The sequence below is a fragment of the Erithacus rubecula genome (assembly GCF_903797595.1).
Source record: "Erithacus rubecula genome assembly, chromosome: 6".
In the NCBI taxonomy this organism is placed as follows: Eukaryota; Metazoa; Chordata; class Aves; order Passeriformes; family Muscicapidae; genus Erithacus; species Erithacus rubecula.
This window is the reverse complement of record NC_136688.1, coordinates 10,531,727-10,557,317: the sequence shown is the minus strand read 5'-3', so window position 1 is coordinate 10,557,317 and position 25,591 is coordinate 10,531,727. Positions and strand designations below refer to the sequence as shown.

Sequence of the window (25,591 nt, the reverse complement as noted above, 5' to 3'; positions counted from 1 at the left end):
GGGGGGGGACGGGACTAGGTGCGGCGGAGAGGCTCCTCTGGCGGGGCCGGGGCCGGGGGGGGGCGTGGGGGGCGTGGGGTGCCAGCCTGCCCCCCCTTCCTTCCCCCCCTGGGGCAGCGGGGAGGAGTGGCGGAGGGATGGGGCCGGCCGGTGCGGGAAGGGTGGCGACGGGGCGGGGAGGCCGTGGGGGGGGGGGGGGGTCCTCGGCTCTTCGCTGGCACGGCCAGCCCCCTCCCCTCCGGCCGGGAGAGGGGGTCCGGGGGCCGCGGATCCCCCCCCGGCTTGGAGACCCGCAGCGCGGCGGGCGCTGCCCCGCCGGGACAGCGGCAGGTGAGCGGCGGAGGGGGGGGGAGCGCGTTGGGGTCCCGGCGGCACAACCAGAGCCTGTCGGAGCGGCGGCGGCTCAGCCCCGGGGGATCCTCCGTCCCGAGGGAGGGCTTCGCTTCTCACGGGGCCCCCCCATCCATGCGGGGACGGGGAGGAACTCCCCCCCCCCCAGCCCCTTTCCTCCGGGTGCCAGAGCCGCTTTCTTCCCAGTTATCCTCCCCCGTTAGGACAAACCCCCGTCCCGGCGCCCGCGGGGCCTTTGGCAATGACCGCGGCGTTCCCCGCAGCCCACCCGGGGTGAATGGGGTGGACTGGGGGGCGTGGGGACACCCCCGGGGGCAAGCGGAGACGCCGCCGGAGAGAGGGGGGCGATCCGACAGCCAGAGCCTTTCGTCCCTTCCCCTCGTGGCCCTCATCCATGAGTGAGTGCTGCCGCGGGGGCTCTCTCGGAGGGGAGAGGAACGTCCTGACTCCCCCCAAAAAAAGCTTTGTTTAAAACAAAGGCGCTGGGAGCGCCGGGAAGGGCCGGGAGGTAACAGGCGGATTCGCTTCCACTCCAGACCCCGGCCCTGGCCAGGTCCGAGCCCTCCCAGCTGCGATCGCATCCTCCCGGCTTTCTCCGGGCCACGGGGTGCCTGCTCGGAGCACAGCAGGACCCTCTTTCCCCAAATCCACCGGGACACTGGGTGCTGAAGTCATTAGCACCAGTTCCGGGACCCCCCGTAGGGAGAAACCACACACGGACGTGGTGCTGGCTGATTTATTGCTTGGGAAGTGCGGATTTGGTGTCGAATCCATGAGGACGCGCCCAACAGACATGTCAGGGGTAACGCGGGGGGCTCTGGATCCCCTCCCCCGGGTAAATGGGGGATACTCCATAGCCCTGAGCATCCGGAGGAGCTGCGGAGGTGTCGGACGGAGCTGCCCAAACGATCCACGGCTGGACGGAGCCCCGGCCCGGCTCCCCGGCAGCGTGTCTGGGGGGGTCCTCTCGGCGTGGGGCCGGCCCCCTCGTCTCCCCAGCCGCAGGGCAGGGTATCTGGTTTCCCCCCCGAGCCAGCAGATCCCGCCAGCAGCGCTGGAGCAGTTGGGAAAAGCCGCCGGCCCGTCCCCGGGGGTCTCCAGCCTGCCGAGGCGGCGGGGCTGCCCCTCGCTGCCTTCTCCCCTCCCCATAACCCAGCGCTGCGGGAGTTTGGGGAGTTTTCCAGCTGCCACGGCTCCTGCTGGGCCAACACCTGAGGCAGGAGAGGAGGAGGAGGAGGAGGGGGGAAACGTGTGCCCGGCGGACGCGGCTCCTGGCTTCCCAAGCCTCTCTGCTTGTGCCAGCCAGGCGCTGCCAGGACGGAGCCCCCGCCCCAGGACAAAGCGGGCACAAGGCACAGGCAGGTCAAACCGCTGGGAAGCCTCATCCCCACATCCTGTCACTCTCCTCCTCCTCCTTCTGCTCGCCCGGTGCCCGCAGCGGCTCGGCGTGGGTGAGGCCGTGCCCGCCCTGCCCTCGGGGCCGCGTCACCGGGCAGCTGAGCTCACCTCCATCCCACCCCGCGGCCGCGGCTCCTCCGGCCGGCGCCACGGCCAGCCCGGCCTCCCACTGCTGACCTTTGCGGCCGACAGCCGGAGGAGGGAGAGACGGGGAGTGCCCGGACCCAGAAATCCCGGCTTTAGCCCCAAACCGCCCGCCAGGCGCGGGCTGAGACGCTCCGGCAGCGCCCGGCTCCTTGGGGACGCCCCTGGGGCGCAGGCAGGGGCACGGAGCAGCCATCCGGCTCGGCGTGTCCCCTCCTGCCGGGCTGGCAGCAGGAGCCCAGCTGTGGCCGTCTGTCTCCCCGAGCCGCTGCCTGGGCGAGGGCGCCGTGCCATGTGCCGGGAAGGAAGCCGGAGGAACGGGAAGGACGCTGGGAGACAGCCCCGAGCCTGGCGGGTGCGAGGGAACACCCCTGTCACCTTGCATCCCTGCCATCCTGAAGGTGCCCAGCCCCAGGGGTGGTCCTGGGAGAGGCGCAGATGAGCCTGGGGGTGCTGGAGCCCCCTGAGGGCTGCCAGGCTCCTGCTCCCGGCCCGTTTCCAGCCCGTTCCCTGGTCGGTGCTGGCGGGAAGAAGGAGGGCTGGCCTGGCCCTGGCCCCCGCTGAGGTGTGTGTGTCACGACCGCAGCCAGCTGCGTCCTCTCCGCAGCCCCATAAAACGCCGAGCCCCGAGGCCAGAGCCCCTCCTGGGGATGCCGGCTCCAGAGGAGCCCGGCTGCTCTGCCAGAGCTGGAACGGACGCTCACACACAATCCCGTCCTGCTCCTCCTGGGAGGAAGGGAAGTAGCCAGTGCTCACCCCAGGATTGAAGGAGCCAGATCCGGCTGGACCCTGAGCCCAGGCCAAGGCAAGCCTGGGATTCCCTGGAGCGCTGTGCTGGCGATTCCAGCATAGCCCAGCACACGTGGCTCGGGCCATGGAGCTCCCACAAAGGGCAGGAGTTTGTGTACCTGGAGGGGATGTGGCGAGTGGGCTGGGTGTGAAATACCGGATAAAAGGCACTGAACACACCAGACAGGGAAAGGAGGAGGAGAGACTGTCACCATGTCCTGGAGGACGGCAGCCATGGGAAAAGTGCTTCCCTTCCCATTCCCCTCTGCTCAGGTGCCAGCCCTGCTCTGCAGTGGGGCCCCTCGGCTCGGGCTCCACGGCCACCAAGCCCGGGAGGAGGGACTTGGGGAGAGGCTGCTCCAGCGGCAGGCGGGAGCCGGCTGGAGGACCCTGCTGTGAGCACGACTCGAGTTCCTCACAGCCACATCCCCCCGGCTCCCTCGAGGCCACAACTCCAGAGCCTGTCGCTCTGGGCTGGATGCGAGCACAAGCTGCTGTTTGAGCCAGTGTCATATCCCTGGAGGTGCTCATGGCCATGCTGGGGCAACTGGGCCAGTAGGAAATGTCCTTGTCCATGGGGCTGGAACAGGGTGGGCTTTAATGTCCCTTCCAACCCCAGCCATTCTGGCATTCTATGGACCACCCATGGATACACCTGGCCAGCCCAGAATTTACAGAGAATTCTAAGACACCCCCAAAAATCCATCCCTGGAAGTGTTGCATGGAGCAACCTGGTCGAGTGAATGATGTCTCTATCTATGACAGGGGATGGAACTGGATGAGCTTAAAGTCATCCAACCCCAACCCCCCAACCCCATCCCATTCTATGGGATGCACAGCCAGCAGCATCTCCAGCATGGAGAGAGACCATGGAGCATTAACTTGCAGCATCCCGCTTCCAATGTGCCCCCGGGAGATAGGGATCCCCAAAACTCCGGGATCTCAGGAAACACTGGAGCACCTCCAGGGAGTCGCAGCCCTTCCTGGGGAGCACCGAGAATGCTGGAAGCGGCAAAAGGACCGGGAGGTGTAGGCAGTGCGGCGGAAGGGCGATCTCGCCGGGAATGCGAATGAAGCGAGGGTCAGGATGCTGAGAGGCACAAACACGGAACGACCCCGGGAGAGTCCCAGGATGGGTCGGGAGGCCCCGGGAAGGACCCGGTGCGGGGGTGAGCGCCGGGAGCCGCACTGAGGGGCGCGTCGAAGCCCCATTGGCTGAACCGCACGTCACTCTGGACACTATCCAATAGCGTGCTAGGGAAGGCGGGGCTTACTGGCGGGGCAGCCCCGAGAGCCGCGGGGTCGGAGCCCCGCCCCTCCCGCCGGTCACGTGAGGCCATCGCTCTTGCCGTCACGCGCCCCCTTAGCGCGGACCAATCGGCTGCCGGCGGAGGCGGGACGAAGCGGCGCTCCCGGCCAATGGGGAAGCGGCCTGGGAGGGCGGGCGCGGGAAGCCGGGAAGGCACCGGCGGGGCGCGGCGGGGGAAGCGGCCGGAACCCCCGGGAAGGGACGGGGCAGGGGGGCAGGGGGACATCGGTGCGGGGCCGCTGCGGAGACACTGCACCGGCGGGACGGGAAGGAAACAACAACCGCGGCGGGGGCGGCGGCGCGGCGCGAGCAGAAGCAGCTGGGGGCGTGGCCTAATCCGCAGGCTCCGCTGAGGGGCGTGGTCTCGCGGCAGGGGCGGGGCCCGGGGGCGGCGGGCGCGAAGCCCCCACGTGCCCGCCCGGTGCCGGTCCTGGTCCCGGCGCCGGTGCCATGAAATGTGTCATCGCCGGCGGCAACGTGAAAGGTGAGCGGGGCCCGTGGGCCCGGGGAGTGCGGCGTGCTCGCGGCGCCCTGCCTCACCCCCACACCCTCTCTTTCGCAGTCCTCGGCCGAGCCGTGCACTCCCTGTCCCGCATCGGCGACGAGCTCTACCTGGAGCCCACCGAGGGCGGGGTATGCAGCATCGGGGGGGCTGAATGGGAGCTAGGGGGGCATCTGTGCCCCCCTCCCTCCCTGCAGGCATGGCCAACGCTGTGGCTGTGTCCCCAGCTGTCCCTCCGTGCTGTCAACTCCTCCCGTTCTGCCTTCGCCTCCTTCCTCTTCGCACCCCTCTTCTTCCAGCTGTACGAGCCGGGCAGCACCGGGCCCGACACGGAGCTCTTCAGATGCAAAGTCCATATGAAGGTGCAGTGCCCTGCCTGGGCTCCCTCAGAGCTCTTTGCTGTTCCAGGGGCCCCAGGCAGGTGACAGTCCCCATATCCATCCCTGCAGTCCTTCCTGGGCATCTTCCGCTCGCTGCCCTCACTGGAGAAGTCGGTGGGGAAATGCCTCATCCTGCTCAAGCCCCGTGCCAGCCGCCTGGTCCTGCAGCTCCACTGCAAGTACGGTGAGTACCAGCGGGGACACGGCCTGGGGGGTGACACGGCACAGCGAGGGACAAGCTGGCATCCTGTCCCACTGAGCCACTGTCCCCCCTGCCAGGCGTCACCAAGACACACAACCTGGCCTTCCAGGAGTGCGAGCGGCTCCAGGCCGTGTTCGACACCCAGCGCTGCGCCAGCCGCCTCTGCGCCCCAGCACGGTGAGGGGGGACACAGGGGTGGGCAAAGTGGGATGAGGGCAGATGGAAGGTGAGACCTCAGCTGGCCCTGCAGGATTTGGGGTGCTCAGCCCCCTCTTGTGCTCCTCAGGGTGCTGGCAGAGGCCGTGGTCCACTTTCCCCTGACGCTGGCTGAGGTGACACTGGGAACTGGCCCAGGTGGCAAAATCGGCCTGCGGAACTATGTGGAGGAGGAGGCAGGTGAGTCCTGCAGAGTAAGGGGCCTCCCCCCCACCTTGGGGTGCCCTCCAGCTCCCCACCCACCCCGTCCCCCCCCCTCCAGAGCCGAGCAAGACGATGGTGACAGAGCTGTGGCTGGCTGAGGATGAGTTCCAGTCGGTGGCCGTGGCCCCAGGCTCCCACATCACCTTCTGCCTCAAGGAATTCCGTGTGAGTCCCCACCCAAGCCCCCCAGCGCTGGATCACCCCCTGGTCCCCCTCACCCTCCCCTTTGTCCCCAGGGGCTGCTGAGCTTTGCCGAGGCCTCCAACCTGCCCCTCACCATCCACTTTGATGAGCCTGGCAGGTAGGAGCAGTCACCATGTCCCCACCCTGTGCCAGCCGTGTCCCTGGCACCGCCTCAACCTCTCTGCATCCCCAGGCCGGTGATCTTCACCCTGGATGACACTGTCCTGGAGGTTCACCTGGTGCTGGCCACCCTCTCTGACCTGGAAAGTAACTCCCAGTCCCCTTCAACCAATGGGTAAGTCCCAGACAAGCCCGCCAGCTGCCGTGAGTAGGGAGCAGAGTGAACATTCCCAGTCCTGCTCTGTCCCCATCAGTGTGTCCCACCTGCCTGCCCCGTCAGATGACTTCCCTGATGACCTGGAGTCCTACATGGTGGCCATGGAAACCAGCGAGGGGGGCTTAGAGGGACCCCCCAGCCCCACCTTCCCCCTGCGCACCCCACGGCCAGCCAAGAGCCAACCCGAGGAGAAGGAGGAGGAGGAGGAGGAGGAGGAAGGAGCTGTGCCAGGGACCCCCCCACACAAGAAGGTGAGGGGTGGGTGTGCCTGGGGGCAGGGGGTGGGCAGAGCCTCCTCCTGACCCCCCCATCTCTCCCCACAGTTTCGCTCCCTGTTTTTTGGCTCGGTGATGACACCAGGAAGGCCTGACCCAGCCACCAGCCAGGAGGTGCTGGCAGAGGACAGCGACGGAGAAAGCTGAGCCCCGAGTCACTGCCACCCCCAGCCTCCATCCCACCAGCAGGACAGGCACCCCCCAGTGACCCATTACAAGTTTATTCCTCAAAAAATTCTCCTGCCCCCCCCCTCCGCTGCCACCCCAGGGCTGGGCTCTGGGCTCCCCCTTGCCCCAGCACTCCCTGCCCTGGGCCTGGATCTGCTTTGGTGGAGCGTGGCAGGGGGGGCAGGCTTCTACAAATAAAAAAACGAGTCGAAAGAAAAGCGACCTGATGCTGGGGCGGGGGGCTGGGGGGCGTGGGCAGCACAGGGGCGGCTCCCAGCTCATTTCTTGGCTTTGGCAGAGTTTCGGGGAGGGGTGACGGGGCGCCCAGCGGGGTTCAGCCCGCTGAACTGCCCGTATTTGCCCTTGTTCTTGTCGGCCGGCTTCAAAATCTGGGGGGGAAGGGGGAAAGAAATCAGTGAGCTCCTGCCCCAGCTCTCCACTCCCCTGGAGGCTAGAACTCCCTGCAGCCCTCCCAGTAGAAATTGAGGGTGTTTGCCCTCCCTGGGCTCACCTGGAAGGAGCACATGAGCGTCTCGTCCACGCTCATCATGGCGCCGGCATTGTCGAACTCGCCGCAGTAGTTGGGGGCCGAGAAGAGGGTGACGAGCTGGCGCTTGGCGAAGAACTCATAGCCATCCTCCACCACCTGGAGGGGGCACAGGGTTGGCAAAAATCCACCCCGTGGCCAGCATCCACCTGCCCTGGCAAATTCCCAGTCCTCCAGGCTGAATATCCAGCCCTCCCTACCAGGGTGAATACTCCCTTCCCCGGAGCAAATAGCCACCACTGGGATAAACACCCACTGCCCCAGGGCAAATATCCATCTCCAGAGTGGTTATCCAACCTCTGGGAGGAGCAGCCACATCCAAGGGTGACTATTCATCCCCCTGGGGCAAATACTTCGACATCAGAGCAAATACCCAAATGCTGAGGTAAATACCCAAATCCCAAGGCAAACACCCCCACAATTCCAACCCACACACTCCTTGAGTACCCCTGGCTTTGAAGGGGAAATACTCGGGGTAGAACTGTCTGACACCCACTGCAAACCCAAGTGTTCCCAATATTTGGGGGTCCCAGTGGTACCTGGTGTGCCCGGCAGATGAGGTCCAGGTCATGCTTGTGCAGGAATTTGGCCACCACCTCGGCCCCGAAGGTGAAGGAGACCCCACGGTCATTCTCCCCCCAGCCCTGCACGTCCTTGTCGGGGTCGGACCAGAGCAGGTCACAGAGCAGCCCCTGATCCGGGACATCTGTGGGCCGCATGATCCGCCGGATCTGCTCCATCGACTGCAGGTCTGGGGACAGCCCTGTGGGAAAGGGGCACCCCTAGAGCTCAGCACGGAGATCCCATCCCTCCTCCAGCCCTCCCAAACCCCTGGCAAGGGCCATTCCCACCTCCATGGCAGCAGAAGATCTTCTCGTCCACGATGGCGGCAATGGGCAAACAATTGAAGCAGTCAGTGAAAGTCTTCCAGAGCTTGATGTTGTATCTTCGTTTGCCTGCAGGGGACAAAGAGGACTTGCAGGTGTGTCCTTGGGGACAGCACTGGGGTGGGCGAGACATGGAAAGGCAGGAGGACACAGAGGAAGGGCAGGAAGACATGGCTGGGAGGGAAGGAGGTCACAGGCAGGGTCAGTGTGGGAGAGCACTGGGACAACAGCAGGAAAGGGGGAGCCCAAGGATGCCAGCGGGGTTTTGGGGGAAACAGCCCGGGCACTCACACTCATCATAGAAGCCATAGATGCGGTTGATGCTGGCACACTCGTGGTTGCCCCGCAGCAGGAAGAAGTTCTCGGGGTACTTAATCTTGTAGGCGAGTAGCAGGCAGATGGTCTCCAGGGACTGCTTGCCCCGGTCCACGTAGTCCCCCAAAAACAGGTAATTGCTCTCAGGGGGGAAGCCCCCGTACTCGAAGAGCCTCAGGAGGTCGTAGTACTGCCCGTGGATGTCACCTGGGGGAGGGGACACAGGCTGTGAGTGGCACCCTGCAGCCCCCCCTGCCACCCCAGTGCTGCCCAGCAGCCATCCAGGCCTCACCGCAGATCTTGAGGGGTGCTTCCAACTCCAGCAGAATGGGCTGGCTCAGGAAGATCTCTCGGGATTTGAGGCACAGCCCGCGGATCTCGTTCTCAGTCAGCTGCACGTTCTTCCCTGGCCGCGACCCTTGGACTGGTCCCAGCACAGAGAACAGGATCAGGGACCCCAACAGCACCCCAGGAACCCCTAATCTACCCGCCCCAGCCCTCCCTGCCCGTATCTTCCAGGCCTCCAGGCTCAGCTCCAGCCCCCAGACCCTTCGGGGCACCCCAAAACCCTCCAGTGCGGGGTACAGACCCTGTGGTGACCCCTATTTCCTCCAGCCCCCTTCCGCGGGGTACAGACCCGATTCGCGATCTCCCCCCATTATCTTCCACGTCCTCGGGACTCATCTCCAGCTCTCAGACTCCACAGGGACCCCCCCCAAAACTCCTCCCGGCCCTGACCCCCCCCAAACCACCGCGGCCTAACCCGTCCCGCTAGGCCCGGGCCGGGCACGCCCCCGCGGCGCTGGGACACGGCCCGAGCCGGCCCCGAGAGGTTCCCCGAGCGGAGGGAGGGAATCCCGGTGCTCGGGGGGCGGCGGGGGCCGCTCACCCTCCAGGAGGCGGCTGATGATGGAGTCGAGGTTGAGCTTCTCGGTGTCCGCCATGGCCGCCCGCGCGCCGCCCCGCCCCGCGCGCCCGCCCAGAGCGGCCCCGGCGCGCGTGGCGCCCCCTGCTGGCCCGGAGGACTCACCGCAGCCCCCTCGCCAGCGGGGTTGTCCCCGCGTCCCGCTGCCCCTGCGTCCCGCTATCCCCGCGTCCCGCTGTCCCCTCGGTCACCGTATCGCAGCCCGGGAGGGGCGGGGAACGGGGACAGCATGGCGGGGGGGCCGACAACAGGGAGCCACGGCGGTGTCACAGAGGCGGGGGGACAACCATGTAGAGGGGACACTCCCGCTGGGGGACATTCCGGCAAGGGGAACATCCCGGGAAAAGTGACACCCGCGGCAGAGGGACGTGCTTGGAAAGGGAAACGTCCCGGGAAGAGGAACACCCCGGGAAAGGGGATACCGAGGGCAGAGAGCCTTCCCTAGAAATAAGAAGGTCCCGGGAAAAGGGGCTTTCCGGGCAAAGGGGCATCCTGGGAAGGGAGATAACCCGGGCAAGAGAACAACCCGGACAGGGGGACATACCGGGCAAGGGATAGAGCTCGGGAGAGGGGACACGGAGGCCAGCGGGGACATGGACTCTATCCCGGGTCTGGGGGCACAGGGTTAGAGAGGGAGAGGGAACAGCCTCGGGACAGATAGGGATTCCTGGGACTGCGAGGGGACGGGAGGGGACACGGAGGGAACCAGGGATCCATTTCCCTGTCCTGGGGGCACAGGAACAGCCTGGGGACACGGGAGAACACCAGGGGACAGGATGCTTGGTAAAGCCCAGGGATGTCCCTACACGGGGACTCTGGGGACACCGTCGGGAGAAGCACCGGGAGGTTGCCGGGAGACTGTTGCCACGCCGAAGTCCTTGGGGACCCCCGAGGCCGGGCTCCCACTGGGGACACGGGGCAGGGTGACACATCTGTGCCACAGCTCGTGGAGGGTGGCAGTGTCAGGGGTGAGGACATGGCTGTCCCCCGTCCACACTGGCTGTGCCATGCCTTCCCATGCCATGCCATTTCCTGTGTGCCGTGCCATGCAATTCCCTGAGTCCCATTCCGTGTCGTGCGGGGAGGTCGGGAATAGTTCCCGGGGCCTGCCCTGACATTTCTGCTCCGCGGTGTCAGTTTTACACCTGGCCCCGGGTGACCCCGGGCTGGCCCCGTCCCTACTCCTGGTCACTCGTCTTCTGCCCCAGTCCCCGTCCCTGTCTTCGTCCCTGTCCCCGTCCCCGTCCCTGTCCCAGTCCCGCGTCCCGCCCCGTACCGCAACCCCCTATCTCTATCTCCCAGCGGTGGCACCCCGGCTCCGCTGCCCCCTTCGCCCTGCCACCCCCCTCGGTGTCCCGGTTCCCCCGGTGCTCCCGGTCCCGCCCCGCCCCGCCCCGCCCGAGCAGGGCACGGCGACACCGCCACCGCGGGGACCGGAGCGGGCAGAGCCGCTGCTGGGGCCGCGACAGCACCGGGACGACACCGCAAACCGCGACAGACCCCGACACCGCCGGGATCGGAGCGGGCAGAGCCGCTGCCGGGCGCGACAGCACCAGGACAGACCGACACCGACACCGACACCGACACTGACACCGACATCGACACCGACACTGACACCGACACCGACACCGACACCGACACCGACACTGACACTGACACTGACACAGACACCAAGAGCGCCGGTGGGTGCTGGTAGCAGTGGGGGGATGTGGGTGTTTTTGGGGCGGTGCTGGCGCTGGGGGGGAGGGAGCAGCGTGGCGGGGGTAGGGGTGTGTCTGCACACCTGTGACAGCGTGCAGGTGACAGGTGGGTGATGACGTTCATGACACGGTATGGGTGACAGGGTGCGGGTGACTGGGCAGTGGCACGGTGCAGGTTATGTGCTCTGGCTGGCAGTACTGGTGACAGGGTACCGGTGACAGGGTGCGGGTGACAGGTAGGTGATGTGCATGACAAGTTGTGGGTGACAGTGCAGGTGACAGTGCAGGTGGCAGGGTGCTGGTGCTGTGTCACTTGCTGGGGATGGTGCAGTGTGGGTGACGGTGTGTGTGACTGGCTGTGGGGGACAGGTACAGGTGACAAGACGCTGGTGATGGTGCAGGTGACGGTGTGTGCAATGACAAGTTGTGTGTGACAGGGTGCACGTGACAGTTCAGGTGACAGTGAGGGTGGCAGGGTGCAGGGGGTGGTGCGGGTGACAGGGAGCGGGTGACAGCGCGTGCAGGACCCTGCGGCGCGGCAGCCGCGCTGGTGGCCCCGTGCCTGCCGGTGGCGGTGACGGTGACAGTGACAGTGACGCCGCGGGCAGCTGGAACTAAGCCGGGGGACGTGCGGGCTGGCAGCTCCGCCACGCTGGGGACAGGGGGACGGGGCGGGGGGAGGACGAGGGGCGTGTCCTGCCTGGGGACGCAGGACAGGGGACAGGAGAACCCCATCAGACTGAGCCACCCCCCGAGTCCCGCTGAGGCAGCTCGCTAGTGACGGGGACAGGGACACGAACAGGGGTGCCAGCGCCTGGCGCGAGGTGGCAGAGGGGACAATGGGGCTCTGTGTCGCCTAATCCGGGGCACGGGGCCGGGGGTTGGCACCCCGGAGTGGCGCGGGGGGGTTTAAAGGCCAGACCGGCCGGTGTCCCCTGTGCCAGGCGTGCCCGAGCCCTCGTCCCCTGCGCGCTCTCAGGCCACGGCTCCCACCCCAAGGTACCGGGCGACACAGCTGTCCCCTGGGGACAGCAGCACCACCTCCCAGCTGGGGACGGAGGGGGACAGGGTGGTCCCGAGGCTGGGGGGAGGCGGACCTTTAGGGACCCCCGTGACAGGGTTTTGGGGGGTCCTTGTGCCACTCCACCGAGCCGTGTATCCCCTAACCCTGTCACCGGGTGCCGGGCTTGGGGACATCCTGGCTACCAGCGGGCACCGCTCGACTCCGCGCCTGAGTTTCCCTCTGTGTTCAGCTCTGCCGGGCACCTGCTGGGAGAGAGGGCACCCGGAGGGTGGGGACACAGCGGTCCCTGGGTCTGCACCCCCAGGGCACCTTGGCACCCCAGGGATGGGGAGGTGCCCCGGCTGTGCTGAGCTGGCACGGGATTACACTAAGCCGGAGGTGCCGGGGCTGGCACCCGGAGGGGATAACCTGGGGCCACCGTGACTGGCACCAAGGGGTCAATCTGGGGCCACTAGACCTGTTAACGAGGGGACAAACTGGGGCCACAGGGACTGGCACCGAGGGGTCAGTCTGGGGACACTGGGACTGGCGCTGAGAGGACACCATGGGGATACTGGAGCTGGCAACGAGGTGTGCCCCAGGAAGCATGCTAGGCTCTGGCGGGTGCTGTGGGACGGGTCCCCCGATAGGAGTTGTGGTTGGGACTCCCAGTAGCGCCTGAGAGTGGCCGGGGAGGGGTGGCAGGTCCCCAGGGAGCGGCGCTGACTCTGCCTGTCCTTCTCTTGCAGCCCCTCTGTCACCAGGATGGTGAGTGGCCCCCGGGTGGGGGGTCCGGGCGGAGGTGGGTGCTCCATCCCGGGATCCCGGCGGTGCCGGGCACTGGCGCGGGGCAGCGGGCAGCGTGGCGTGCTGTGCCCACCCGCCGCGTGACCCCGCGGGGACAAGGGGACGCTTTGTCCCGGAGCTGGCGGCCCCGGCGGCTGGCACTGCCCCGCTGTCCCCGAGGCGGTGGCACTGTGCCCGGCGCCCACAGCCCCCCAGCACCCTGACGCCCCCTCCCCACGGGTGGGCAGCGGCTCCCGGTGCCCCCCTGTGCTGTGCCAGACCCCCCGTGTGTGCCCCACGTCCCTCATGCCCACCCGGGGTCTGCCCACATGCCAGTTCCGTGCCAGACCCGTGACAGCCCCGTGACGGCCCCTTAACCCCACGCCAGCCCCATAGCACCCCCTTACCCCGTGCCAGCTCCGTGCCAGCCCTGTCCCTGCTCCCGCAGCTCTCCACGTCTCAGCCGAGCCCGGAGCCGGTGCCCAGCCCGGAGGAGCAGGAGTGGGCAGGGCCCGAGGCGCTGTGCCCGGGCTGGCTGGAGGACGAAGCCCCCGATGGCGAAGTGCCCGGGGACAGCGGGGATCCGGACTCTGCCACCCACGCCTACGAGCGGCTCCAGAGCGCCCTGTGCCAGGAGGGGCTGCCTCCCACGCTGGACTGCTCCGCGGAGCCCCGCACGGGTTGGGGACAAGGGGGCATGGTGCCAGGCTGGGGACACGGGGGTGGCAGGGACTGAGGTGGTGATGGGGGAACAGTGCCAGGCTGGGGACACGGGGGTGGCAGGGACAGTGATGTGGGCAGAGTGCCAGTCTGGGGATACGGGGGTGGCAGGGATAGTGATGTGGGCACAGTGCCAGGCTGGGGACACGGGGGTGGCTGGGATAGTGATGTGGGCAGAGTGCCAGTCTGGGGATACGGGGGTGGCAGGGATAGTGATGTGGGCACAGTGCCAGGCTGGGGATACGGGGGTGGCTGGGATAGTGATGTGGGCACAGTGCCAGTCTGGGGATACGGGGGTGGCAGGGACAGTGATGTGGGCACAGTGCCAGGCTGGGATAGAGGGGTGGCACGGATAAGGGTTGCAGTGGGGATATGGTTTCAGGCTAGGGACAACGGTGGCCCTGGGGGCTCCCAGCCACGCTGGGGTGCCAGGGGCAGCGTGGCGCCAGGGTCCCTATCCTGGGGCTGTTAACCCTTCCCTTCCCGGCAGGATTTGGCCCTCTGGACATGACCGTTTGCATCCTGGGCTCCCCCACTCCCTTCCTGCCTGTCCTGCTGGAGGGTGGTACCCGCTGCCCAGGTGGGTGCGGTCCTCTTGTCCCCACCCCTCATGAGACACCCCTGAGCCAACAGCAGGTGTCCCCACACCCGTCTGTACTGTCTGTGAGGGAAACTGAGGCAGGGGAGGAGGGCGGCAGCAGCCTCCCGTGTCCCATTAGTCTCAATACACACCAGTTCAGCAGCAAATTCCCGCCCTCCGCCCCCTCAGCATCCCCTCCCATGGGCGACAGTTTGGGGCAGGGGGTGCGGGGTACCCACTCCCACCTCCCTGCCCACCCGCAGGTGCCATGGTGCTGTGCCTGTCCCCCACCTGGGCGAGCCGGGTGCCATCGGAGACGTCCCCAGGCGCCTGGTCCCTGCTGCTCTCCCGGGGCGTCTCCTTCAAGGTGGGGGGGCACAGTGCCCTGGAGACCTTCGTGCCCCCCCGCCGCGCCAACTACGTGACGGGCACCTTCGCGCCAGGGGACCCCGAGGGCGGCTGGGTGGGCGAGCTGGTCCGTGACCTCGATTGCCCCACGGGGGGCTCGGTCCCGCTCTCCCACCGGCTCGAGGACACGCTGGTGGCCCGCTGGGTGCTGGCGGCTCGCGCCAACCTGCCTGTGCCCCCCACCCTGGCCTTCGTCCTGGGGGCCAGGGGCGACCTGCCCGCCGAGCCCGTGGCCCCCGGGGTGAGGCTGGTGCGGCTGGAGGACGCCCAGGGCCAGCAGAGCCTGGTGCAGGAGGAAGTGGGCGCCTTCCTGGGCGGCACCGCCATGGAACCCTACAGCCAGGTGGGCACGGGAGGAGTCGGTGTTGGTGGCACTGGGTGGCACTGGGGGGCACCGAGAGGCACGGGGGTGCACGCACGTGGCGGGGTGGCTGCTAGGGTGGCAACCAGGTGGCACGGGGGGGGCATGGGGTGATGGGGGTTCGTGCAGGTGGTGGGGTGGCCGTTGGGGTGGCACCGCATGGCACGGGGTGACACGGAGGTGCACGCAGGTGGTGGTGCGGCCGGCGGGGTGGCGGTGGTGGGGGACAGGCACCCGCAGCACCCACAGGAAGGAGGAGGGGGCGGCGGTGGCGCTGGCGGTGGGTGCCCGGCTCCGGGGGCTGACGGAGGAGGACAGCGTCTTGCTGGAGGCCATGGTGCCCACCGCCCGCCTGCCCGTGTCCCCCCCACGTAAGGCCCCCGCCCTCGGGCGCGCACCACCCTGGGGGGGAGGGAAGAGTCCCACGGGTTCCTGCAGCTGTGCCGGCCACGTGTCTGTCCCCTGGGGCGGGTGGGTGAAAGCCATCGGGGTGCCCAAATTACTAGGGTCCTGGGGGAGGGCGTGAGGGTCACCCTGGATACCCACAATCCCCCGGGTTAGGGTTGGGGGACAATTTGCCACCTTGGACTCCCACAGACCCATGGGGAGAGATGGGGAAGGTCACCCTGGACCCCCAAGGTCCCCCGTGGTGGGGGGGAAATGTCACTCTGGACCCCCACAGTCCCCTGGGGCAGGGCAGGGTGTTGGGGTGACATCCTTTGGCTCCTGACAGTCGCGTGGGGCTCGGGATGACAGTGGCCATGCTGTTCCCCTCACTCCCTGGGGCTGGGCTTAGCCGGGGCCACCACGGTGCCGCAGGGAGTCCCAAAAGCCCGCAGAGGAGCGAGAGGGCGGGCAGGGCCGCCCCGTCCCCGTGTGGCGGCCGTGCCTGCCCTGTCCCTTGCCCCCCAGGCAGCCCAGCCCCGCGGCTGCCCATGGCCCTGCGCATCTGCACCCTCGTCTGTAGGTCCTGGGGGGACCGGCCCCAGCTCTGCCAGGTACAGCATGTCCCCACACCCCGGTGGCTCTGTGTGTCCCCGCTTATGATGGCTGTCCATGTCCCCATGTCCTGGTGGCCCTGGGTGTCCCCAAGCTATGGTGGCAGTCTGTGTCCCCAGGCTGTGGTAATCTGTGTGCCATGTCCTGTGTGCCTGTCCATGTCTCCATGCCCCGGTGTCCCTAAGATTGGTGACCATCCACATCCATGCCTTGGGTGAATGTGTCACCCACGTCCCTATGCCCTGGTGGCAGCTGGTGTCCCACACACACGTGGATGTCCCCACAGGTGGCCTGCGCCGTGGGACGCGCGGAGAGTCCGGTGCGTCACGGCGCGGCGCTGCCCCAGGGCCTGGACTCCACCCTGCAGCAGTGGGGGGTGGTGGCCCCCAGCCAGCGGAAGGCGCTGGCCACACGGCTGCGGGAGGCCACCGAGGCCGCCATGGCCGCCCTCCTGGCCACCGAGGACGAGCTGAGCCCGCAGCAGCGCGGTGGCCCCCGCGCCCACACCGACATCCTGGGTGAGCGCGGCGCGGGTGACACCGCCGGTGCCCGCGGCCACCCCGCGGTGCTGAGCGCGGTGTCACCGTCCCCAGGCGTGGACTTCCTGCTGGCGTGCGTGGATGACGCGCTGGAGCTGGTGGCCCTGGCTACCAACAGCCAGCGGTGCCTGGAGACCTGCGTGCTGGCCGAGGCCATGGGGCGCGGCGTGGGCGAGCCCCGCGGGGACCTGCCGCGGCTGCTGGCCGAGGCCATGCTGCACCGGGCGCAGTGCCACCTGGTCGAGGGCAAGGACATCCTGCTCATCGGGGCCGGGGGCGTCAGCAAGAGCTTCGTGTGGGAGGCGGCCCGCGCCTACGGGCTGAGGGTGAGCGAGTGAGGAACTCGGGCCAGCCGTGGGCTCAGGGTGGCAACAGCCGCGGTGCCAGGGCCAGCTGTCCCCCGGTGACGCCTCTCTGGGCCCGCAGATCCACCTGGTGGAGTCGGACCCGGAGCACTTCGCGGCGGGGCTGGTGCAAACCTTCCTGCCCTACGACAGCCGGGAGCACCGGCGGGACGAGGAGCACGCGGAGCGGGTGCTGGAGCTGCTGCGCTCCCGGGGGCTGCGGCCCCACGCCTGCCTCTCCTACTGGGACGACTGCGTGGTGCTGGCGGCCCTGGTGTGCCAGGGGCTGGGGCTGCGCGGCCCCGCGCCCGCCGCCGTGCGGGTGGCCAAGCAGAAGAGCCGCACGCACCGGCACCTGCAGCGCTGCCGCCGCGGCCGCCCGCCGCCCGCCGCCTTCGCCGTGCCCTGCCGCCGCCTGCAGAGCCACGGCGACGTGGAGCGGGCGGCGGGCGCCGTGCCCTTCCCCGCCGTGGCCAAGCTGGAGTTCGGCGCGGGCGGCGTGGGCGTGAGGCTGGTGGAGAACGCCGGGCAGTGCCACGCTCACGCCGCCCGGCTCTGGAGGGACCTGCGCGACGACGCCGACCACCCGGGCATCGGGCTGGGCTGGGGCAACGCCATGCTGCTCATGGAGTACGTGCCGGGCACCGAGCACGACGTGGACCTGGTGATCTTCGAGGGGCGGCTGCTGGGCGCGTGGGTGTCGGACAACGGCCCCACGCGTGTCCCCGCCTTCCTGGAGACGGCGGCCTGCCTGCCCTCCTGCCTGCCCGCCGACCGGCAGGCGCAGCTGGTGCGGGCGGCGCTGGAGTGCTGCCGGGCGTGCGGGCTGCGCGACGGCGTCTTCAACGTGGAGCTCAAGCTGGGGCCTGCGGGGCCGCGCCTGCTGGAGATCAACCCCCGCATGGGGGGCTTCTACCTGCGCGACTGGATCCGCGAGGTCTACGGCCCCGACCTGCTGCTGGCCGCCGTGCTGGTGGCGCTGGGCGTGCCGCCGGTGCTGCCCGCTCGCCCCGCGCCCCGCACGCACCTGGCCGGGGTGATGTGCCTGGGCTCGGAGCACGGCGAGACCCTGGCCGGCGGCGGCGGCATGGAGGCTCTGCGGGAGCTGCACGGCCGCGGGCTCGTCCGCCTCAACCGGCTCTTCGAGGAGCCCGAGGGGGCCGGCGAGTACGAGGAGCCGCTGCTGAGCGTGGCGTGCGCGGGGGCCACGCTGGCCGAGGCGTGCGAGCGCCTGCTGGGGCTCTGCCAGGGGCTGGGCATCGACTCTCCGCGATATCCCGTGGAGCATTTCTTGTCCCACTTCAAATAGCGCCGGGCAGGCAGCGGGGAGAGTGGGGGAATGGGTGTCCTGGCACATCCCGGCACCTCCTCCCGCCGCCCCGCCGCCCCTCCCCGGCATCCCCCCAGCACCCCGTCCCGCTGTGCCCCCATCCCGCAGCCTGGCACACCACGTCCTGGCACCCCCGCACCGCCCTGGATCCCAGTCACCTGCACTGCCACCCCATCCCCTGGCATTCCCCTTCATCCTGGCAGCCATCCTCTGGCATCCTGACATCCCACCCACTGGAATCCTCCTGTTAACCTGGCACTCCATTCCCTGGCATCCCCCAAATCCCCTGGCATGCTGAAACCCTGTCTCCTGGCACCTCCTTCCCACTATTCTGACACTCCAATCCCTGGCATCCCCCATGTCCTGGCACCAGATTCCCTGGTATCCCTTTCCATCCTGGCACTTCATCCTTCCACCGCACTGACACCCCCCCACCCTAAGATTCCCCCTCTCCCAGTCCAGGTGCCCTAGCCCTGGCACCCGAACCCCTGCCTTAGCACCCCATTCCCTGCTTCCCAGCATTCCCCCCTTTTTCTCCTGTCCCTCCCTGTCCCCATTGCCCTGTTCCTACGGTCTCTGCCCCCAGCGACCCCTGTCCCTGAAGCTGGGGTTCCCATGCCTGGGACATACAGGGGGACACTGGCCCTTGCTTTCCCCGTGCTGTCCCCGGGGTGGGGGCAGCCAGGACCCCCCAAGGCACCCGAGGCCACCCCAGCAGGTGGTGAAGCTTGAGGTGTGTTGGCGCCTGCTGGCATGGGGAGACCCTACTATAACAAACCATTATGGGAGGACCCCATAATGGCAAAGAATTATTCTGACATCCCATAATAACAAAGACACGTGGGGAGACCCCACAATAACACACCAGCTAGGGGAGACCCCACAGTTACAGACTGAAGTGGGGAGACCCCATAACGACACCCTTGAAAGGAAGACCCTACAATAACTGGCATGGGGAGAACCCGCAGTAACAAACCTGTGTGGGGAGACCCTACAATAGCATACCTTGAATGGGAGACCCCACAATAACAAACTGGCATGGGGAGACCCTACAATAACAAAGGGGTACCCAGGGATTCCCTGGAGTAGGTCGGAAAATCCTCTGGGAAGAGACTTGTGTGGAGAACCTATGTGATATGGGCTGTCACTGGGGAGGCCCTACAGCAACACCAGTGACTCCATACTAACGCCCAGCCCTTGTAATGTCTGGGATCCTACAATAACACCAGGCACCCTACAATAACAGAGCCCCTGTAGTGCCCCTGACCCTACAATAACAGCAGTGACCCTACAGTAACACCCAGATCCTACAGCCCTCACGACCCTACAATAACGCCAGAGATCCTACAATAACATAAAGCCCCTGTAGTGCCTGAGAGCCTGCAGTAACAAACAGCCACTTTAGTGTCTGAAACCCTCCAATAAACCCCAGTCCCTGTAGTGCCCCTGACCCTACAATAACACCAGAGACCCTTCAATAACACAGAGCCCCGGTAGTGCCCCTAGTGCAGTAATACCCTACAATAACACACAGCCCCACAATAACAGCAGTGACCCCACAACCACCCCGGTGCCCCGCAGCCCCACTCGTCCCCTCTGTGGGGATGTCCCCCTCCCTTCCCGCCCCCTCCCGTGACGTCACGGCGGCGACGCTGACGTCAGCGCGGCGCAGTGGGGCGGGGCGGGGCCGGGGACCCTAGTAAAGGCTGTGAGCGGCCGCGCTGCCTCTGTGCTGTTCCCTGCGCCACCCCCAGGCACCCCCCTGTCCCCGTGTCCCCTGCGCAGGGGACACCCCGATGACGCGCGCGCGCGCGGGGCGTGGCGGCCGGGAGGGGGCGTGACGGTGGGCGTGGCCGCCGCGGCGGGTTCCCCGGGGTCCCGATAAGGCGGTGACGCGGGGGCGTGTCGGGGGCGTGGTCGCTGTTGGGGGCGTGGCCATCGGGGCGGGTCCCCGGGGGTCCCGGCACGGCGCCGTCATGGCGGGGGTGTTCGACATCGACCTGGAGACCGAGGAGGGCAGCGACGGGGACGAGCCCGAGCTGGGCGCCGTGAGCCGGCAGCGGGGCGCGGGGGTTGCGCCGGGGCTGCCACCGGCAGCGGCGGCTGGGGCGGGGGGCGCCGCGGGGACGGGGGGCACCGGGAGCGGGACGGGCGGTGGAGGCGGCGAGCGGCACCGGGACGCGGTGGGGACAGCGGGACCGGGGGTGCGGGGGGTGCGTGGGGTCCGCTGGGTGCCGGGAACGGCGAGCAGGGGCTCGGGGGGACAGGGACAGGGGCAGTGACAGGGGTCCCGTGCATGTGGCGGGACAGGGGTGTAGCCGCGCTGTCGGCGGGAACGCGGCGCCGGGGCACCGGGGACAGCCGCGGATCCCTGGTGGGCAGCGGGCGGCTCCCGCTGGGCAGGGCCCGGCCTCGGCCCCAAAACATCCGGCTGGGCCGGCTCGGCGCTGCCTCGCCCCGCACTGCCGTGTCCTGCCCGTGTCCTGCCCGTGTCCTGCCTGCCGTGGCTCCCCTCCTCGCCATGTGTCCCTTCCCTGTCGTGGGTCCTCTCTCTTCTGTGTCTCCCCCTTCCTGCCCTGTGTCCCCTCCTTGCCATGCGTCCCCGGCCGGCTGCTCCCCCTCTGCCCACCTCTGACCGCGAATTCCCTCCCGCAGGAGATGGAGCTGGAGCCCCGGGGAAACGGACTGGAGTAAGTGGGGGACAGCCTGTGGTGGGGTGTGCAGGCAGGGGACAGGCGGGGGACAGGCAGGGGACTGTCCCCGCTCACCCCCTCTCCCGTCAGGCCGGTGGGACACTACGAAGAGATCGAGATTTCCGAGAGCAGCGTCAACAACGGCCCCGAGCACATCGGCCCCCACTGCTTCGAGCTGCTCCGCGTCCTGGGCAAGGGTGGCTACGGCAAGGTGGGGGCACAGCAGGGCTGGGGGACTCGGGGGGGACTCAGCGCTCCCCGACGGTGTCCCCAACCTTCCCTGCCCATCCTTCCAGGTGTTCCAGGTGCGCAAAGTGCAGGGCACCAACACGGGGAAGATCTTCGCCATGAAGGTCCTGAAGAAGGTAGGGGTGCCCCGGCCCCCCCCCGCCCCCCTGGGGACCCCCCTACCCCGCTCACCGCCTCCCCCCCAGGCCAAGATCGCCTGCAATGCCAAGGACACGGCACACACCCGGGCAGAGAGGAACATCCTGGAGGCCGTCAAGCACCCCTTCATCGTCGACCTCATCTATGCCTTCCAGACGGGCGGCAAGCTCTACCTCATCCTGGAGTGCCTCAGCGGTGCGGGATGGCTCTGGGATCCCGGAAATCACTCAGGGGGTCCCAGGGATGGCTACAAGTTGTCCCAGGGGTGGCTCAAGGTGTTCCAGGGATGGCTCAGGATGTCCAGAGATGGTTAAAGCATGACCTGGAGAGGCTACAGTGTCCAGGAAGGGTGTCCAGGGATGGCTCAGGGGGTCCAGGGGTAGTTTAAGGGTGTCCCTGGATGACTCAGATGTTACTTGGAAGAGTGTCCAGGGGTGGCTCAGGAGGGTCCCTCTTGGTCTCTCTGTGCAGGTGGAGAGCTCTTCATGCAGCTGGAGCGGGAAGGGATCTTTCTGGAGGACACTGCCTGGTAGGGAAGTGGTGGTGGTGGCTGTGGATGGGGTGGGCACCCCAACATCGCTCATGGCCTCCCCCAATCCCACTGCAGTTTCTACCTGAGCGAGATCACACTGGCACTGGGTCACCTGCATTCCCATGGGATCATCTACCGGGATCTTAAGCCAGAGAATATCATGCTCAACAGCCAAGGTGGGTTTGGGGGGGAGCTGGGGATTTTGGGGGGTCTCTGGGGTCAGTTCTGACATCCCCGTGTCCCTCAGGTCACATCAAGCTGACGGACTTTGGGCTGTGCAAGGAGTCCATCCACGACGGAGCCGTCACACACACCTTCTGCGGCACCATCGAGTACATGTGAGCTGGATGCAGCACTGGGAGGAATTTGGGGGGTCTGTCCTGGCCCCCCACCCACTCAGGGCTCCCCCTGCCCCCCCAGGGCCCCTGAGATCCTGGTGCGGAGCGGGCACAACCGGGCAGTGGACTGGTGGAGCCTGGGCGCCCTGATGTACGACATGCTCACCGGATCGGCAAGTCCCACTGCTGCTCCTTCTTCTCTGGGAACTGGGGGGGCATCCCGGGGTGGCTGGGGGGTTGACCCCGAGCCTTCCTGGCCCGTCTGGCTCTTCATGGCCCTCGGTGCCCCCCGCAGCCGCCGTTCACTGCTGAGAACCGCAAGAAGACCATCGACAAGATCCTCAAGGGGAAGCTGGTGCTGCCGCCCTACCTGACGCCCGACGCTCGGGACCTCCTCAAGAAGGTGCTGCCTCCAAAATTTTCCTCCCTTCCCCCCACCCTTATTTATGTAGGTCCTCCCCCTCATTCCCATCTCTATCCTTATTTCTCTTCCAGTTCCTCAAGCGGAACCCCAGCCAGCGGGTTGGGGGGGGCCCTGGTGACGCGGCCGATGTGCAGGTACAGGGGTGGGCAGGGGGTGCCAGGAGGCGCCCCCCAAATCCTGCCTGACCCCCCCAAATCCCACAGAAACAGCCCTTCTTCCGCCACATCAACTGGGAGGACCTGCTGGCGCGCAGGCTGGATCCCCCCTTCAAGCCCTGCCTGGTATTGGGGGCTGAGGGGGGAGTTGGGAATGTTGGGAGCTGGGAATGTTTTGGGGGGCCCCGTGGGAGCAGCCGCCGTGTTCCCCGCAGCAGTCGGAGGAGGACGTGAGCCAGTTCGACACACGCTTCACCCGCCAGACCCCCGTGGACAGCCCTGATGATGCTGCCATCAGCGAGAGCGCCAACCAGGCCTTCCTGGTAGGGGGGGCACAGGCGTGGGGGCACCCCCGGCACCCCGAGCCTCCCCACTGACACCCCCGAACCCGCAGGGTTTCACCTACGTGGCCCCCTCCGTTCTGGAGAGCATCAAGGAGGGGTTCTCCTTCCAGCCCAAGGTGCGCTCCCCCCGTCGCCTCAACAGCAGCCCCCGCACCCCCGTCAGGTACTGGGGTGCTTTGGGGTGGGGGGCTTTGAGGTGGAGGCGGTTTGGGATGGGGGTTTCAGGGTGGGTCCCAAGGTGGGGACAGAGGACAGTGCTGGAGGTGCCGTGGGGGTGTGCATAGTGGGCTCAACCTGCCCCATCCTGGGAATCCAGAGAGACTGTGAGGGCAGTGGGGTGAGAGTTTGGGGTGCTTTGGACTGAGGGAATCAGGGTGGGCCTCAAGGGGGAGAAGAAGGAGTAGGGGAGGTTCATGGAGTATGGGGGGAGTTGGGGCCACCAGGGGTGGGGAAGGAGCTCTGTGGGGACACTCTGCCCCCACTTCCTCACCCTCTGTGGGTGCCCCACTCATCTCCTCATGTGTTCCCCCCAGCCCTGTGAAGTTCTCCCCCTTCGATGCGTTCAAGCCGGTGGCCCCAGGCGACCCCATGGAGGTGGGGCCCCCCCAGCCCCCCCCGCCCGAGGGCACGGCCCCGCTGCCCATCAAACCCTCGGGGGGGAGCAAGAAGCAGAAGGGGGGCCGGGGGCGGGTGCCCAGGTAGGGGTGGGGAGGGTGGGGCGTTTTGGGGGGGCCTGGTGCTCCCCATGGGGTGGGGGGGACCCCATGGTGCTGCTTGTGCTCCGGGGGGCTCATCCCCCTCGGGCACAGCCCCCTAGCCACCAGGTTTGGGGGCACGGGGAGAACCCCCCGGCGTGTGGCCCCCCAGGGATGTGCCCCCGTGGGCGTGGCCTTTTGGGGTGTGGCCCCTCTGGGAGCACGGCCTTTGGGGTGTGGCCCCCTGGGGCATGGCCCTGCTGCTGGATGTGTGCCAATTAAAGGACTTGCTGAGGCTGTGGTGGTGCCTGTGCTGGGGCTGGGGGGGCCCGGGAGGGTGGGCGAGTTGCCCCACCAGGGAAGGGTCCAGGCTCCACCCCTGTGTGGTGCCCCGCCCCTTTATCAGGCTCCTCCCACTTACCACACCCTTTTATTGGCCCCACCTATTTCTCTGCAAGCCACGCCCCTTATCTAGGCATAGCTGCTCTTTTATTGGTTAGTGCTCAGACCCCTGCAGCCAATCAGGAGCCTCAGCTGGGGGCAGGCAGGGGACAGAGAAAGGGTCCCTTTGGTGACACGATGGTGACACTACGGGGAGGTGACAACACAGGGTTGTGCCACTACAGGGAGCTGACATTACAGGGAGGTGACACTATAGGGAGGTGACATTACAGGGATGTGCCCCTACAGGGAGGTGACACTGCAGGGAGGTGACCCTACAAGGAGGTGACAACACAGGGATGTGCTACTACAGGGAGGTGACATTACAGGGTGATGACATCAAAGGGTGGTGACGTCAGGAGGATGTCACAAGGCGGTGACGTGTGGCCGCGTGTCCCCCCAGGCCGCCGTCCCCGAGAAGGCGTGCAGGTCACTGAGCAGGGCCTCGGCGCTGCCCCCCGCCACCTCCCCCTCACTCAGGGGCCTGTCCCCGCCCTCTGCCGCTGCTTCGGCCTCCTCCTCATCCTCCTCCTGCTCATCCTCTTCCTGCTCATCCTCCTCCCGCTCATCCTGCTCCCGCCGCCGCTCCAGGCTCCAGGGCATCAGCTCTTCCTCCTCGTCCCTCACGGCCGCCACCTCCCGGTCGCCGTCCCCGAGGGCCAGCGCGGGGTGCTCCGGTGCGCGCAGCCGGTGCCACTGTCCCCGCAGCAGCTCCAGCGCCCGGCGGCCCAGGGGCCGGGGGTGGTAGCGCCCGGCCGAGACGCGGCACAGGTGGTGCCAGGCCAGCGCCAGCCCCAGCACCAGGAACAGCAGGAGCACCAGCAGCGCGGCCACCGCCCGGTCGTTGCGGGCCACCGCGGGGTCCCCGGCGGCCGCCGGCCCCGCCAGCGCCAGCAGCACCGGGTGCCACCGCGGGCAAGCCTGCGGGCGAGGGCAGCGGGGTCAGCACGTAACTTCCCGGAGCTGGAATGCAGGGAAGGGCGGCGGGGACAAGGGGCAAGGTACGGGAGCAGAGGACAAGGGCCAGGGAGGGGGAGGTGACCCCTGGGGACGGAAGGCGTGGGTGGCGGGTGCAGCAGCACCTGCAGGTACTGGGCGAGAAGAATCGGGTCCTGCCACCCCACATGGCTGCACAACTTCCCCCCCCCCGCAAAGAATCCCTCACCCCTGCCCGCGGGGGTGCAGCCCCACAGCACCCCCTGCCAAAGCCCCAGGGCCCGTGCAAACCCGGCACTCAGAGCTTTCAGTGTGGCTGCCCAGCCCCCACCCCAATACCCGAGACCCCCAAGCCCACCATGCTTCCCTGAGCCCTCCCCTCCTTCCCCCCCAATCCCACTGTGCTTCCCTTATCCCCCAGCCTTCCCCCCAAACATTCCATGCTCCCCTTAGTCTCCCACTCCCCCCAGCCTCACCCCAGCTCCCTGATCCTGATTCCCCCAACCCGTCCCCCACCCTCCTGGCTCCCAGTGTCCCACCCCGCCGGGTTTTGGGGTGCTCACCATCAGTGGGTGCAGCCGGAGCGGGTCCCGATGCTGCGGGCGCGCTCTAAGATGGGGGAGCCCCCCCCAACTTCCTGCCCTCGCGCAGCGGATGTGCCAGAGCGGGGGGAGGCCGAGCGCTGCACCCCTCTCACCCCTGCTATCCAAAATGCCGCCCCGTGCCCCCCCACTTCCTGCCAAG

At 67.7% G+C, this 25,591-nt stretch overlaps 6 protein-coding genes across 10 annotated transcripts; 4 read left to right on the top strand and 2 right to left on the bottom strand.

Moving 5' to 3' along the window:
- Positions 1-518: 518 nt before the first annotated feature.
- On the top strand, positions 519-3,407 carry LOC306803374 (uncharacterized protein). The gene is made up of 2 exons (XM_079308737.1): positions 519-624; positions 888-3,407. Exon 2 carries the CDS (start codon positions 1,124-1,126, stop codon positions 2,333-2,335), a length of 1,212 nt encoding a protein of 403 aa, XP_079164863.1. The 5' UTR covers positions 519-624; positions 888-1,123; the 3' UTR covers positions 2,336-3,407.
- Positions 3,408-4,006: 599 nt separating this feature from the next.
- On the top strand, positions 4,007-6,473 carry RAD9A (RAD9 checkpoint clamp component A). Its single transcript, XM_079309416.1, has 11 exons — positions 4,007-4,475; positions 4,554-4,624; positions 4,721-4,855; positions 4,943-5,057; positions 5,153-5,252; positions 5,362-5,471; positions 5,554-5,660; positions 5,732-5,796; positions 5,872-5,973; positions 6,053-6,266; positions 6,339-6,473. The coding sequence occupies exons 1-11, from the start codon at positions 4,442-4,444 to the stop codon at positions 6,435-6,437; spliced, it is 1,152 nt and encodes a 383-aa protein (XP_079165542.1). The 5' UTR covers positions 4,007-4,441; the 3' UTR covers positions 6,438-6,473.
- A 192-nt stretch (positions 6,474-6,665) lies between these two features.
- On the bottom strand, positions 6,666-9,253 carry PPP1CA (protein phosphatase 1 catalytic subunit alpha). Its single transcript, XM_079309417.1, has 7 exons — positions 9,097-9,253; positions 8,500-8,631; positions 8,184-8,414; positions 7,857-7,961; positions 7,545-7,768; positions 6,970-7,104; positions 6,666-6,847 (listed from the first exon to the last, which is right to left on the bottom strand). Exons 1-7 carry the CDS (start codon positions 9,149-9,151, stop codon positions 6,737-6,739), a joined length of 993 nt encoding a protein of 330 aa, XP_079165543.1. The 5' UTR covers positions 9,152-9,253; the 3' UTR covers positions 6,666-6,736.
- Positions 9,254-10,838: 1,585 nt separating this feature from the next.
- On the top strand, positions 10,839-24,434 carry RPS6KB2 (ribosomal protein S6 kinase B2; the record flags this gene model as incomplete). 3 transcript variants are annotated; one of them, XM_079308797.1, is made up of 16 exons in its annotated part: positions 19,822-19,950; positions 20,558-20,592; positions 20,686-20,806; positions 20,892-20,960; positions 21,030-21,177; positions 21,454-21,511; positions 21,590-21,690; positions 21,762-21,852; positions 21,935-22,025; positions 22,148-22,255; positions 22,348-22,410; positions 22,480-22,557; positions 22,647-22,754; positions 22,826-22,938; positions 23,309-23,473; positions 24,315-24,363. In XM_079308797.1, the coding sequence occupies 16 exons, from the start codon at positions 19,879-19,881 to the stop codon at positions 24,346-24,348; spliced, it is 1,455 nt and encodes a 484-aa protein (XP_079164923.1). In that variant the 3' UTR covers positions 24,349-24,363. The 3 variants fall into 3 exon arrangements, with proteins under 3 accessions (XP_079164925.1, XP_079164923.1, XP_079164924.1); XM_079308798.1 differs by having other exon boundaries at positions 19,833-19,950; positions 22,650-22,754; positions 24,315-24,434; XM_079308799.1 differs by lacking the exons at positions 19,822-19,950; positions 20,558-20,592 and adding an exon at positions 10,839-10,844 and having other exon boundaries at positions 20,627-20,806; positions 24,315-24,431.
- CARNS1 (carnosine synthase 1) lies at positions 11,541-18,186 on the top strand. Of its 2 annotated transcripts, none has more exons than XM_079308782.1 (10): positions 11,541-11,831; positions 12,585-12,603; positions 13,070-13,301; positions 13,832-13,921; positions 14,185-14,672; positions 14,881-15,061; positions 15,603-15,688; positions 15,976-16,207; positions 16,283-16,554; positions 16,655-18,186. In XM_079308782.1, exons 2-10 carry the CDS (start codon positions 12,601-12,603, stop codon positions 17,879-17,881), a joined length of 2,811 nt encoding a protein of 936 aa, XP_079164908.1. In that variant the 5' UTR covers positions 11,541-11,831; positions 12,585-12,600; the 3' UTR covers positions 17,882-18,186. The 2 variants fall into 2 exon arrangements, with proteins under 2 accessions (XP_079164908.1, XP_079164909.1); XM_079308783.1 differs by having other exon boundaries at positions 12,585-12,637.
- PTPRCAP (protein tyrosine phosphatase receptor type C associated protein) lies at positions 23,938-25,577 on the bottom strand. Of its 2 annotated transcripts, XR_013774619.1 has the most exons (3): positions 25,411-25,577; positions 24,205-24,832; positions 23,938-24,154 (listed from the first exon to the last, which is right to left on the bottom strand). XR_013774619.1 is itself a non-coding variant. In XM_079308844.1 (2 exons), the coding sequence occupies exons 1-2, from the start codon at positions 25,411-25,413 to the stop codon at positions 24,278-24,280; spliced, it is 558 nt and encodes a 185-aa protein (XP_079164970.1). In that variant the 5' UTR covers positions 25,414-25,577; the 3' UTR covers positions 23,938-24,277. The 2 variants fall into 2 exon arrangements, 1 of the variants encoding a protein (XP_079164970.1); XM_079308844.1 differs by having other exon boundaries at positions 23,938-24,832.
- Between the last annotated feature and the right edge of the window lie 14 nt (positions 25,578-25,591).

Bases quoted from the DNA above. Each gene is read 5' to 3' on its own strand.
- LOC306803374 (XM_079308737.1), top strand. From the start codon at position 1,124: ATGAGGACGCGCCCAACAGACATGTCAGGGGTAACGCGGGGGGCTCTG.
- RAD9A (XM_079309416.1), top strand. From the start codon at position 4,442: ATGAAATGTGTCATCGCCGGCGGCAACGTGAAAG. The intron at 5,661-5,731 runs GTGAGTCCCCAC...CTTTGTCCCCAG, and splicing joins TCTGCCTCAAGGAATTCCGT to GGGCTGCTGAGCTTTGCCGA. The intron at 5,797-5,871 runs GTAGGAGCAGTC...CTGCATCCCCAG, and splicing joins CACTTTGATGAGCCTGGCAG to GCCGGTGATCTTCACCCTGG.
- PPP1CA (XM_079309417.1), bottom strand. From the start codon at position 9,151: ATGGCGGACACCGAGAAGCTCAACCTCGACTCCATCATCAGCCGCCTC. The intron at 7,962-8,183 runs GTGAGTGCCCGG...TGTCCCCTGCAG, and splicing joins CTATGGCTTCTATGATGAGT to GCAAACGAAGATACAACATC. The intron at 7,769-7,856 runs GTGGGAATGGCC...CCTTTCCCACAG, and splicing joins GATCTTCTGCTGCCATGGAG to GGCTGTCCCCAGACCTGCAG.
- CARNS1 (XM_079308782.1), top strand. The intron at 13,302-13,831 runs GTTGGGGACAAG...CCTTCCCGGCAG, and splicing joins CTCCGCGGAGCCCCGCACGG to GATTTGGCCCTCTGGACATG. The intron at 13,922-14,184 runs GTGGGTGCGGTC...GCCCACCCGCAG, and splicing joins GGGTGGTACCCGCTGCCCAG to GTGCCATGGTGCTGTGCCTG.